Source organism: Aptenodytes patagonicus, chromosome 2, assembly GCF_965638725.1.
Source record: "Aptenodytes patagonicus chromosome 2, bAptPat1.pri.cur, whole genome shotgun sequence".
Classification (NCBI taxonomy): Eukaryota; Metazoa; Chordata; class Aves; order Sphenisciformes; family Spheniscidae; genus Aptenodytes; species Aptenodytes patagonicus.
The window spans coordinates 153,664,402-153,678,198 of NC_134950.1; the positions used below are offsets into that span (position 1 = coordinate 153,664,402).

The 13,797-nt window shown below is 40.8% G+C and overlaps 1 protein-coding gene across 3 annotated transcripts in view; it reads left to right on the forward strand.

Annotated features, from left to right (window-relative positions):
• Positions 1-5,566: 5,566 nt before the first annotated feature.
• The window catches only part of ACBD5 (acyl-CoA binding domain containing 5), a 36,151-nt gene continuing 27,920 nt past the window's right edge, over positions 5,567-13,797 (forward strand). Inside the window, exons 1-6 of one of the 3 annotated variants that reach the window (XM_076331746.1) lie at positions 5,567-5,589; positions 5,825-6,002; positions 7,320-7,440; positions 8,923-8,995; positions 12,766-12,877; positions 13,007-13,039. In XM_076331746.1, coding sequence (XP_076187861.1) covers positions 5,927-6,002; positions 7,320-7,440; positions 8,923-8,995; positions 12,766-12,877; positions 13,007-13,039 — 415 coding nt within the window. In that variant the 5' untranslated portion in view covers positions 5,567-5,589; positions 5,825-5,926. Of the gene's footprint in view, positions 5,590-5,744; positions 6,003-7,319; positions 7,441-8,922; positions 8,996-12,765; positions 12,878-13,006; positions 13,040-13,797 lie in introns of those variants that run through there. The other 2 variants (XM_076331748.1, XM_076331747.1) reach the window with 2 other exon arrangements.

Genomic DNA, 13,797 nt, shown 5'->3' on the forward strand with positions numbered 1-13,797 from the left:
GAAGCTTTGATATTAAGCTTCTCATGCTGAACATATGTTATAGTAACCAGAACATTTAGTGCAAAGGAAGGTAAAAAACCACTTAAGACACTTAATTTCCTAAGTTTTCATCCACCCCATTTATTCATCCAATAATTTTCTGCTTAAGAATTCTCAGCCTAAGAATGGCAAAAATGGCAAAACCCAGGAGGTTCTGATCTTGAGATGCTGTACGTTGCTGTAGTTCACCCATCTCCCTCACCTCAATGAAATGGACAGAACTTACCACCCCAAAACTCTGAAGCAGAGATGACTCCTTTATTTCAGTTGAGCAGAAATGGTCCAACAGTATAAACTGAAACAGTTCCTGAATGTCAAATTTCTTTCTCAGTAAAGCTTCCCAGATAAACTTCCTTGGACAATGTCCAGCACCAGACTTGACCTGAATATCAGAGTGCAAAAGCCATGGTTTATAGCTGGAAAAAGTGTCTAGCTGGCACTGACTTCTAAGGAAGTCTGATTTTTTACTAGGACTCGCACAGCAACAGAGCTGGGTGCTTATGGGGATTATAATGGAGTGGTGGTCCTGTGCTGAGACACCCAATTAAACTCAGTCTTACATCCTTCCAAGAGCTTGTTTGTTGGAGGACTCACTCCAGTAAATCACCTCTACTTTGTTAGATTAGGTTGTTGAAACGCATTGACCAAAACCACAGTGGTATATTTTCTGCCCAAATAAATATCCAAAATGATAGACACGGGCCTGAAAATGCTTGACTTCCATTATCTTTGCCAGCTATATTCCAGGTTTTGCACACTGGTAAACATGTGTCATGAAAACATTTCCACAAAGTGATTTTTCAGATTCGCTAGAAAGAATAATAACCTTCCTTTGCCAGAATTTTAAAAGAACATGCATAAACTAAGGGTGTTTTGGTTTTTTCCCTTCCAGATACTGAAAAAAAAAATATCACAAGAGCTGTCTGGCTATAAATATGCCATTGCGTAAGCACATTAATATGATACAGTCACAGTATTTTGCTATTCCCAAGAGGCAAATTACACAAGGATAAGCTTCTAAAACTTTAGCAGCAGTAGTTGTGAAGATAAGAAGCACAAATGTCAAAACAGAAATAATATACCAGACATAGTTAGATTTTTCAGAGTCAAATTCTACTCGTTTGCATTATGAAAATGTGTAACACCATAAATATCCCCAAATCTACCAAGTAACTCCAAATTTATATCACTGTAAATGACAGCACAATTTGACCTCCAGATATTGTATTTTTTACTGAAGGGAAAAGAATAAGTATTTGTTATGAGCTGTCTGCTGCTGTTGTTTATAATAAGACACAGTTTGTCATTGCTGCAAGATGAAACTACATACTTTTCAAAGCTCAGTTCATGGCTGTGTAAGGGAACAGGATTTTTTAAATGTTCTTTCTAGAATATACAAAATCTGAACAATTGTCTTGTAGCTATCTGCTGGCTCTACAAGAATAATACCTTGAGGCAATAAGGAAAACTGAACTTTATTAAAAATTTCATAAAAGAAATTAATAGTAAGCTTGGAGAAAAAAAGAGGGGCTTAAGACACAATATGGCACTGCATTATACTTTAGACCTCCAAAGATATAAAACTGTAAAAGGTTTTGACTTCATAAGTACTGTATAGTTCAATGCAGAGTCAAAAGCTGCTAAATGTCTTTGGAAGTATGATCATATTTTGTTCTTCAAAGACCATTTTATGAAATGGATCTAAGCTTATACTTTTGTTACTGCATCCTCTTTTTTGAAATATGTCAGAAGTGGGGAGGCATGGGGGAAACAAAAGTATAGCTCAAAATATTGATTACTGAAAGACCTGAGATACCTGAATTGAATAGCTCAAAAGAGATTTGAAATGGGATATATTACCTTTAACGCCTTTGACAACATGGAGCCTAGTACTTAGGCAAAGCAGCTGCCATTAATAATGGTTAAAAATAATTCCATTACTTAATCCCCAACTGTGAAACGAATCAGTATTTCTAGTTGAGTTCTTAAGGAGTGTATCTTAACCTCACAAGGAAACTTCCATCCCCAAAAGCATTCTTGCTTGTGTCAAACTAGTCCTTTGCCCAAAGGGCTTTTCCTGAAGAATAGGGATTGGTCTACATATGTGGACAAACTTCAGCTGCTGTTTTTGCCATATTCATGCTAGGCAAATAGTTCTCTTTCTCCAGAGCTGTTGATTTTGACACAAATATCCTTCATGATTTCACTAAAAAATCCTGTAAGTAAATGTCATTTGATAAATTAGCCTTTCTACTGTAAACAATGTAGAAAACTACTCCTTATGAAAAGCTCTGCCCTTCTTAGACAACATTTTTCCATTCTTCACCAGCATGTAGATTTTACTTAGAAATTGTAATGCTAATTTAGTTCTTCATAATTATGACTATTAGGTTTTAAATAATTCATTCTCCCTCCCCACTGGATTACATACTTCAAAAAGTAAGCTTTGCTAAAATTACATGCTCTTGGATCTGGTAGCTTACAGAACTTGCTTATAATGCATTTGAGACTATGGTCTACTTTCTTAAGAACCATGTTAAAATATTTCTGTAAAATACACTGCTATGATTCACACCCTTGAGGGAGCAATAGGCATAATTGGTTCCTGTTTCTGCTTTCACTTGCATAATTTAACTGACTCCTTTGTCCCTCAAGTAAAATGAAGGTGCTCTTCAAGCTGGACTGGGGTGTAGCTTGGCACTGGAAGCAACTGCTAGAAAACTAAGGCAGACCTGGGATACAAATGAGAACAACATGAAGGGGCAGTGGCAGCTTACACACAGCACAGAATGAGGACTGTAAGGTAGCTCAACACATCAGACTTTGATAGACTATCCTGTGCCATAACACTGCTGAACTCGATAACCATCCCTAATCCATCTGTGAAGGATGGGTCCAACGTTACACTCAGGATCACACTTGTCTGCCTTTTCTCCAGGCATCCCCTAAGTGTGCTCCTTCAGGGACTATACAACAGCATGTTTCCATACAAGATTTTATGTGTCTCAACATTGCCAGGAATGCCTCGTATTAGCAATTCACAGGGTCTCCATAAGTAGTTTGTGAAACACAAAGTGAAGAGAAGTGTGAGGACATCAAAGCGCTCAGACATGTTAAGTGTCACACATTGCGCTCACTGCCAAATCACACTGGTAGCAGAGTACCATGGCCTCTCAACTGATGGGCATCACTGGTCAGTCTTTCTATCACAGCTCCCAATGTTTAGCTTCTCATACATTGGATCAAAAAAAGAATAAGAGCTGGTGATACTTATGACTGCTTTGGAGATTGCTCTTGCGGAGCAATAGAAACACAGCCCAGCTCAACACATAGATGATAATTAGATTTTACAAGCATGTGGTCATTCCCAATAGGTACTCAGCAGATGACAGAGAAACGTCATATAATTTTGTTCCCTAAAGAATGGAGTCTAGATCCTCAGCTTGAGATAAAGCTGCAGATCCATTCCTGGATGTCTGCAACAGATGAGAGGGTCTCCTTTATTACCTGTACTCCACATTTGATTATTGTTAACCCTACATGGAAGTCACTGCAATGAGAATGCAAAATGTATACACAGGGACAGCTAATAGCAATGCTAATTAGTATTATATATGAGCATTTAAATTAACTAGTCATTTGTGATACGTTCTCACAGGCTCACCAGTACTCAAAATTTGCCTTTCATTTATTATTTCATCCTTGTCTCAGGGCATGATGGTACTGATTATTTTGAATTACTTCAAGTGCCTTATTCTGGATCTGCAGATCTCACGCTCTCACACATCTTCAGTGCAAAGAGGGCAGCTTCTGTTTCTGTGCACAGCCATTAAATAGGTTGTCATTTGCATCTCTTTTAAAGCCTACTTCCAGTGAAAGTCTGGGAACATTCATTATAAAAATGCAGACTGCATTTCTCTTAAATCAATTACAATGGCAAAAAGACATTATAGATTTTCTCAGGTAAATAGAATTTACACATCAGCCAGCCTCACAAGAGGCCCTTGATTTTTTTATTACTTCTTTGCAATTAACTCCTTGCATGCTTAAAGAGTCCGTATTTATACAGAGACCCACTTATCTTCAAACAAACACTTCCCTTTGATCTGAGCTTCTGTCATTCCTACCTTCATGGATAAAAAAGATGATAGATCTTAGTATGTAGCTCACAAGAGCTTTAGAAATTTAGCACTCAAAACGAAAAATTCAGAGAAATTCATCTGTAATATTCACATGAGTGGAGCAGTGGTGTTCATAACATGGGTTCATCGTTTGCCCAGTGTGGGGAATCCTATTCGAACACCTCTGGAAGTGTCAGCTTCCCTCCAGCAAAGCTCTCCCCTGGCCAGCTGGCTGCTGACCTCGTGGAATGTACTAGCTCAGCAGAGCAGGGGCTGATCTGCTCTAATTCCCTCTCTCTGGAGCTTTTCTTTCCCACCAGAGGGCATATACTGGGAGCACAAAACTGCCTTCAGAGGAATTTAAAATATATATTGTGTACTAGATAAATGAACTGACTCAAACGCCAAGATTTTGTACTTGATTCTATTCAAAGGGGCTATTAATTCATCCTGTTGCTCACTGGGTAAATTATTCCACTTGCTACAAAAGCAGTTGGTTTAGCATACTTTTGTTTGACTTTGTAGAGTGCTGGATGCGCAGCGCTTTTGAATAAGGCCATTCATTTATTTAGCTACTGAGCTAGCTGGTGGTGCTGTAGTGGTATTCACCCTCATCTCCGAATACCATGGAAATAGTTACTCCCCAGGTTCTAGGCTTTTAAAATTTCGTACCTAGAATTTTAATGTAAATAGAAGTCATTAAAGCTATCACAAAAATATGTGGCTACAGTGGTAATTTAGGTGAATTATGTGGAACTAGGTGTGGGTAGGAGGATGGCTGTGAGGAGGGGAGGAAGCAGCAAAGCAGACTGCCAGGGTGGTGGAGGATCTCCCAAGGACAACCGAGGTCCATAAAATGGGTGGAATATGGCATGTTTCGAAAAGTTCATTACCATGTAATTGTAGCTATACAAGCAGGGAAGAGAAAGGGTAGAAAGGAAGCAGAGGAAAAGAAACAAGGAAAAAAAGTTGAAAAAAATAAAGGAGAGAAACGTTTCCCCAGTCCACACAGGAGACACTCCCCGGGATCAGCACTTCAACGGCTTCTCGGGCCCCAGGATTGAACCCGCCATCACCCAGAGCAGCTCTGGGAGGCCCCTGGGGACAGGCTGGCCCGGGGGCTTCTCCTCGGCCTCAGCCTGGCCGCCGGGGCCAGCCGGCCGCCTCCGCCCAGCCCTCGCCGTCCGCTGCGAGGGGCTGACGGAGAGGCAGCGGGCCTGCGATGGCGGCGGGAGGAAGAGAAGGCGCTGAGGGGGGACCGGCAGCGGGGATACCTGTGTGGGGCCCGGCCGTGCCGCGGGGCGGCCGAGGGGCGCGGCGCGCGGACTACGTTTCCCGGCGCGCCCCTGGCGGCCTCGGGGCGGTGCGAGGGGAGGGCAAGGGCGCCGCTGTGGGAGACATAACATGGGCGCCTGAAGCCGGGGCAAAGGTAGGGGTGGGCTGTTGGCTAGGCTGGGCTGGGGATGCTGCGGCTCGTGCTCGGCCTGCGGGGCGAGGCTGGTCCGAGGTGCTGGGCGGGTTGTGCCTAGCCCTGCCGGAGGTGGAGGGCTGAGGGATCGGGGCGGGGGCCGGGCCGGGCGCGGCAGGGGCTGGGCTCCCCGCCCCGCTGCCGCCGGGGACTGGCTGCGTACGGCCCGGCGCCTCTCAGCCTCTCACCCGTGCAGTCGGCTGCAGGCGCCGCGACGAGGGAGGCTGAGCTGAACCCACCCCGCCGGACGCGGCCCGGCGGCCGAGCAAGAGGCGGCGGGCGGTGACGGGACGGGGACATGGCGGAGATCGGCTCCGTGCACGCCACCAGGTTCGAGGCGGCCGTGAAGGTGATCCAGAGCCTGCCCAAAAACGGTAAGTGCGGCCTGGGGGGCGGTGGGGGGGAAGTCCGGTGGCATCGGCGCGGGGCCTGGCCGGCACCTGCGAGGCAGGCAGGGCCCGGTGGGCGGGGGGGGGTAAGGCCCTTCTCCTGCCGGCGGGTGCTTCCTCCGGGGCGAGCGGTCCCCGGGCAGGGGCGGTGGCGCGGCCCGCCGGGTGGCTCAGGCCAGGGCAGTAGGGCCTTCCTCCCTCAGCCGGGCCGAGCGCCCGTCAGCAGGTGGCGGCTGCAGAACCGCTTGGAAAGCTCGGTCTTAGTGCTGCCGTCCGCCTCTCCTGAAGAAACGCCGGTTCAGGGGCTTCCAGCCCACGACAGGAGTTCCTCAGTCAGGCGCCTGGAGGAGGGGGCCTGTCAGCTCCCCGCGGTGCGGTGCGGGGAACGCCGGGGAAGGGCCTCTGCCTCCCTGAAATCCTGAAGTTGGTTTGATGGCTTCGGAGCTGTTATCATGAGTTCCCTCTGCTGAAAGAGTTTCCAGAACAGAAAAGCAAAATAATCAGAATGTGTCTTTTTTATAAGAGTAATAATAATAATTTTAAAAAGTTGGTTATTACATACATCATTAATTCTGGTGTAAGTAAAACTGGGTTTGTTGAGGTACTAAGATAGAGGTCACTGTAAACTTCTCCTAATGACTAGAATCGAACCTCGAAGTATTTGATTTAATTGATTGGTTATGAATCTTCCCTGCCAGCTGTTACAGTTTTGTATTCACATTTCCTACCTCTACAAAAGTGTGTTCCACAAAGGAAGAAGAGAAAACAGAAACAGGAGAAACAGTGAAACTTATTGAAAGTGCTGTCAAATACCCAAAGTAAACAAAACCACTGTGGAAGGCTGTGTTTTGGGTTTGTTGTGTTTGGTTTGTTTGTTTGTTTTTTTTTTTTAAAGTTCTGGAGTCTTTCAATAAGTTACTCTTTTTTAACAGTAAAGTGATACAGCAAGATACTTTGTTTACTGGGAGCTAGACCTGTCCCTTTAAACTGAGTGAAAGGACACTTGCTTTATGTTACTTATTACTCTTTTTTTATTCTAACTGTGGAGTCTGACCTTAGGAGTAGTAAAGGTTATAGTCCCTTAAACTCAACCTGAAACTTGCTGTTTGTAAAGTAAATATTGTCAGTGGTGCTGGTTCATGGTAGATGAAGTAAAGATGTTCTCCGTTGACTTAAATTGTACTGCTGTCAATCAGGCTGTAACAAACTGCAGGCTATTTTCTCATAGAAATACTAAGCTTGTAAAATACTCGTTAATATTCTTGATTACAATTTAATTGTATTTTAATATGATTTCACTAGGTTCATTCCAGCCAACGAATGAAATGATGCTCAAGTTCTATAGCTTTTATAAGCAAGCAACCCAAGGACCCTGTAACATTCCACGACCTGGATTTTGGGATCCGATTGGTAGATACAAATGGTAACTTTTCATGAGTTGTTGTTTTGGGTTTTTTTTATGCTTGGAGTGGAGATGTTTAGAAGAGTGGCACTTGGAGAAAGAGTTTAGTGAGTTTATTTCTCTCTTAAGAACATTCACAACCTTTGATGCTTGAATTCATTTTATGTCTTGTGTTCCAACTTTCTAGCTCAGATAACATAACTTCTCGAGTTGCAGGTGAAAACATTCCCTTGGGTTCTGCAGGTGGGTAGGTTTTGCTTGGGCAAGCACCGTCATGGTACTTCTGCAGTGTTTATCCCATGTTGTAGAATGAAATTGTAGGTGCTCTGCAGAATGAGTGATGTTGATGAGTTTCTGGAATTCTTCCTTCTCAAGTTTTCATGTATGATGTGAGCCTGAAGTAAATAAGTGCTCATTGGCAGCCATTGACATAGCTTCAAGCTCTTGGGGAGAGGTCTGGTTTATGTGTCTTTCTGGTTTGTCTGCTCAGTGGCAGGGCTTCCCACTGTCTGTATTTTCCTTGTGCTGGGAAGGCTTCTGATTCACCAAATTGCTAAGATCTGTTTGAAAAGCCATGTGACTGCTTTGCTTATTATATTTTAATAATGATTTGTCCTGAAGAACAAGTATTATTGGTGTCTTTATGGTCGTGGTTGTCTTGGGAATCTATGAAATGATTCCTTTGACTTTTTTTTTTTTTCTCCTTTCTTCCTTCCTCCCCAGTCTCCCCAAGTCAGGGTGAAGGGGGTATCTTTGCAGAGGACTAGGGCAGTAAGCTTCCACCTGCCTGGTTGGTTGTAGCTGAAATGTGAGCCACCAACCTTGGGGTTTTGCTGTAAGTGGGTCAAATACTCTGGCAAGGGGAAGGGACAGCGTCACATCAAGTGCAAGACTGAGTAAGGAAATGTTTCATTCCAGTCTGTGTTCTGGCAGATTTCTTGTGCAATACTGATAACTTTGACTGGAGTTTTCTGTCTTGCAGAGTTGGAGAGGGGGAGATTTTTTTTTAGGTCACAAGTAGCTGCTGTGGTAACTGGGGGTGATAATTAAACTATTTGCTTACTAGACCTATGTGTCTTTCCTCAGTTGCTAAACTCAAAAAAGAACAGATTTTTTTTTTTTTTGTAGCCTGTTCTAACTTGCTGACAACTGGTTGTAAGTGCTGGCTGAAGTGTCTGTGCCTGCTCTCTTTCTGCAGCAGGGGGTCTTAAAAAAAAAAAAAAAAAAATTAACAACTTACCGGGTACAAGGTCATAGCTGGTCAGTGGGGAACTCTTCAGTCCCCAGGCTGTTCAGTTTGTTGCTTCTTTGTTGATGTACTACTATGTGATTATCCTAGCAAATTATATATTTGGACTTTAAAAAAAAGTTGTGAATTATTGTTGCGTTTTATTTGTATCAGAGAAACTTTGGGCATTACATAACTGACCTACTTAAGGCCAGGCTGAAAAAAATCCAGTAGGCCCTGAAGATACTGAAGATGTATGCGCCTTTCTTTCCTAGGGATGCTTGGAGTGCCTTGGGAGACATGTCCAAAGAAGAAGCCATGATAGCTTATGTTGAAGAAATGAAAAAGGTAAGTTTACTAATGAGTGGAAGGGATCTTCTAGAACAAATGTTCCAGAAATAAATTGGGGAACATGAGGAGGTTCTTGCTGACTACTACTGTCAAAGCTCCAAATGAGTTATTCACTATGTGAACTGTTACCTTTCAGTATTACGCTGTTTGGCCTGTGGGGAGAAGAAAATTATGTAGTTCCTTCCAAAGCTATAGCATTTGGGTTGTTTTCAGAGAAACATGAGAGCTCTAGCTGATATGAAGCTTAAATGACAGAGCTCAAGAAAGTGAAGTATTGAAATCATGGTAAAGGGGGCAGTGGGGAAAACAGTGGAACTTTAAGTACCACAAAAGAAAAGCTGATTTACTGCAAACTGCCTCATTTCTCAGAGTTAGGAGAGGTAAGTGATCCTTATCTTGGAAAGGAAAAAACCAACCCTTCAGAAGGAGCAAGAGTCTCACTCTCATGACTGGAGACATGAGTATAATCAAATATGTAAACTTAATAATCTTTGATTTTTCAAGAAGAACTCGGCAACCTGAATTTTTCTGTACTTGTGAAAATATTCCTTGTATATTATAGTTGCATTCAAACAGTTAGAATTGAGCAATTTGGTCTGTCTTTTTTGGAATAGATGTGTAACTTGTAGACAGTCATAGTTACTATATTAAGCAGCAATTGCAGCATTAACTAAAGTAAACATTCAGAATTAAAGTTTATTTTCTTTTATTAACTAACCCTTTTCACTGCAGTCTTTTCACCGAAGCTCTTCTAGGTGGCCTTTCCAGTTTAAAGATTATTTACTGTCAATCTGGATAAAAGTATAATTGTAATCTATTATTATAATGAGGTTATAATCAAGGAGAGAAAATGTAAGTTCTACTCCGAATTTTGCTTTTCTCCTAGGCCGTTATCTTGACATTGAACTCTTAATATGTTTAATGATTGATAAAATAAAAACTTTTACTAGGCAAGGAGCTGGAGTCTGACTACTGTTTTTTTTCCTATCTGTAATTTTCGTAATTTAGTTCCTGCTGGTATTACTGTAGCTGCTTTAAAATGAAAAATAAACAACTCCAGAAAACACAGAAGGCCAAATATTATTCATTTGGTCAAAAATCCCACTAAATTTGAATAATTCCTTTTGAATGCGTGCCACAAGATTTAGTGCTTCACTTCAAATCTTGGATTCAGAATGCGTTAATACTTCAGTAAAGTACCTTATTTTTTTTTTTTTTCAATGCAGTAATGGGTTTGGTCAGGACACTAAAACTAAGTGAAACTGCAATGTTTGTTCTAAAAAAACCCTAGTAAGCCTCCTGCGAGGAAGTCTACTTACTTGACCCTAATGAAGCACAAATATTCTGCCTCTGTACAGGTTACATGTAGGGATTGGAGAGCAAATGACTTCTTGCCTCGTTCAGCTTTGAAACTGGGGAGTCTGTTTACCCTGCTTTGGTGTTGTTTCAGCTCTCACATTTGAAATACTAGCTTCAGCTTTTCCAACCCGATTGATTCTACTTGAAATGTCAATGCAAGTGCATTTCAAATGGATCCACTGGGTTGTTCTATCAGCACATACTGCACTAATCCTTGTGGTGCTACTGTGGGCATCTCGCTGTTGCTGCATAGGTATCCATGTCTAAGGGGGCAAAAAACCCACTTGTATACTGATATCACAGGACTGTGTTTTAGGGGTGTATAAGATTGTCATATTCCCCCCCTGTCCCTGGGGCATGTCCCTAGCATTTGCACATTGTGTTTGGGCTATATATGCATCAGATGACCCTGTCACAAGATACTTTTATTGTTAACTTGTTTGGTGTTCTTTTCCCTTCATGTGGTGGCCCTGAAAATCGCAGCTGTTGAGGAATGTGTCTGGGTGAGGTTCTGAGGTGCTGGTGGGAGATGACCAAACATGTCTTAGTCCTAGCTAAGATGAATCTGAGCTAAGGTGCACTTTGTTTGAGATTAATTTATCTTCCAAGTAGCATTTCTGAAATTTTATATTGCAATACTGTTTAATTATTTACACTTCAGACACATTGTTTTGTTATATATTAGAAATGAGTCATATCTTAGCATAAAGAAGTGTTAATACTATATGGTGTTTCTAATTTAAAACAAGAGTTCATATATGAATTGTCTGACATCCAAAGAAAACAGTAATTCAGGATATGTAATAACTTACTTCGTACTTTCAAATTTTAAGATTGCATATTATGCCTAGTGGCTATGTAAGTAAGCAATTGATTTTGTTTGTGGAAGTATTTGCTCTTTTTTTGCTCACCTAAAAGCTAGCAGTTACAAAACTCTTACTTTAACAGAAACAGTGCGGTAAGATTCTAAGAATTGCTCCAAGTTGCAGAGTGTACTGAAGTCTGTTTAGAGTAGATGAAGAGCGGTTATGTGCAGACATCATAGAAATGCACGTATGAAACAGTTTACAGTGCAGACTATAGAAGTAAATACATAGCAAATACAAGTGTTATTCTAGAATAGGTTTCTTGTTTCTCTCAATGCTATTGAAGCTAAAAAAAAAAAAAAAAATCACAAAACTGTCCTATCTCTGGTTCATATCCCGCTCTGTATCTGAACACTGAGCATTTCCCTCTAACAAATACGGAATGAATTATATACACTGAATAAGTCAGAAAAGTGGCAATGAAACTGCAGTTTGATAGGATCGTTGTCTCTTGGTATCCTTGATTGGTTTGCAAGTGTTGACTTGTTACCTGCTAGACTGCCTGGAGCTCCTGCTTTGTGAAGTAATGCTGTAGCTTTTGCTTCTACTGCTTAGTGATGTGCTTGGTGCTTTTGAGCAGCATGTTCTGTGGCAACTTGTACCTCCATCTGTTGCTTTCTTGGTGCTCTTCTGGAGGAGGAGGTGTACTGTAGCTGTTAGTTTGCTTCTACCTGAGTCTTTTCCTGTAGCTATTGCCTCTTTTAAAAAATAATAAAAAAAGTAGAGGATGAAAGAGGAGCAAAGCTATCGTCAACAAGCTTGATTGAAAGGACTTAAACTAGAATTGGACAATAATATTGTATGCTTTAAAAATAATATTCAATTATTGAATCTCTTCTGTTTTAATCTATTTTAGATTTAAAATTTTGCATTCCTATCAGATGATCAGAGGTATTGGTTTTGTAACTTAAAATGAATAAATTTTTATCAAAGGAAGAGCTCCAAATGACTTCAAGAGCAGAACTTGGTTCTAGTTTGCTGCTCTTCTAAGTATGTCTTTGTACTGTCCTGGTTTTGCTGTATTCTGTCCATTTTGTTGTTTGGGTTTAGATGGACCCAGTAGGGCACTTTTGATCTGCTCCTTACATTCCATTGAAGATGGCAGGGTTTGACAGATACGAAGAGTCCTCTAAGAAAAAAAGTCTTTCAGTTTCATTTTCTCTGTGGGAAGACTTGTCTATAAAATAAATTGCATCAGATAACAGCAGCCTGTTGAACTTTGAGTTCATTTAGTTTGAAATTGCTGAAATAATGGATTCCAAGGTCTACTAATACTGTGCTGAGGCTGTCTAGTGTTGGCAAATGCATTAGCTCTCCCATCTTCTCTTCACCAGCTAGTTAAGATTCTTTTTTGGTAAATTAGTTTTATGTTGTTTTCCTTTAATTAAAAAAATAAAGTAAAAAAATCAGAATTAATGTGTTAAGTGACTTAGTGAAATGTTACTGAGTTTTACAATGACCAGCAGTTTCTAAAATCAGTTGAAATGAATGAATCATTGAAATGCTGTTTAATAAAATGCTTCATATTTTGAACTTGTGCAGATTCTTGAGACTATGCCAATGACGGACAAAGTTGAAGAATTGCTACAAGTAATAGGCCCCTTCTATGAAATAGTAGAAGATAAAAAGAACAGAGGATCTGACCTAACCTCAGGTTCGGACAAATAACTTCCTTTATACTACTAATAATCACAACTCCAGATTTTTTTGGGGCTTGTTTTCTGTAAATGGTTTTAAAGCTAAATGTTGCCTCTTTCTGTTCATTCTCTTTATCATATGGCAGCTCGAATGGAGAAAGTGTCTAAGTATTTGGAAGGTAGGAATAATAAATTATGTGTAAGTCCATCTTTTCCATTGTTTTGGTGCTGTAGTAACTTCCTGCTAACACTTGTGACTTCTGGGCTTGCCACCTCATTAGGCTGGGTTTTGTTTTATTTCGCTTTTCAGGTACAAAACAAAGTTAGACCCAGGAAGCTGCATGTTTAGTCTTTGTCTACAGGCTTTTTTGAGTTGCTGAAGGAAGCCTCTTCCCAAAAAAAGGAGAGTATTTAAAACAAACAAACAACTCCCCCAACCAAATCTAGTTTCTGCCTTTCCATTAATAAAAGGAACAACTAATGTGTACTGCTACATTCTGATGTAGCTGTGGATTATCAAACTGCATGCAGAGCTGGTAATCCAGCTCTGTCATCTAAAATAAAAAAAAAAAATCCACAATCAGAACGCATGCTTTTTTAATTATGGTTTCTCTAATACATACAGAATATAAGATGGGTTTGTGAAACTTTCAAGTTAAGTTTTCTGAGGCTCAAGTTCATGAAGGAAATATCTATTTAAACATTTTAAATCTCTGACAAGTGGCAAACCTAGTGGTGTCATAGCTGCATAAAAATCACTGTGATGACTTTTATTTAGCAATACTATTGTGAGAATGTTTTGATATTAAAAGTTATTATGTTACAGGTAATGTGTTCATAAGGTTGTAATATAAGACTTACAGTTGTTTAAATGTGGCTTAAATTTACAGTTAAAAATTGAGATGCAACAGGGCAAAACTTGAAACTGTTTTTAAAA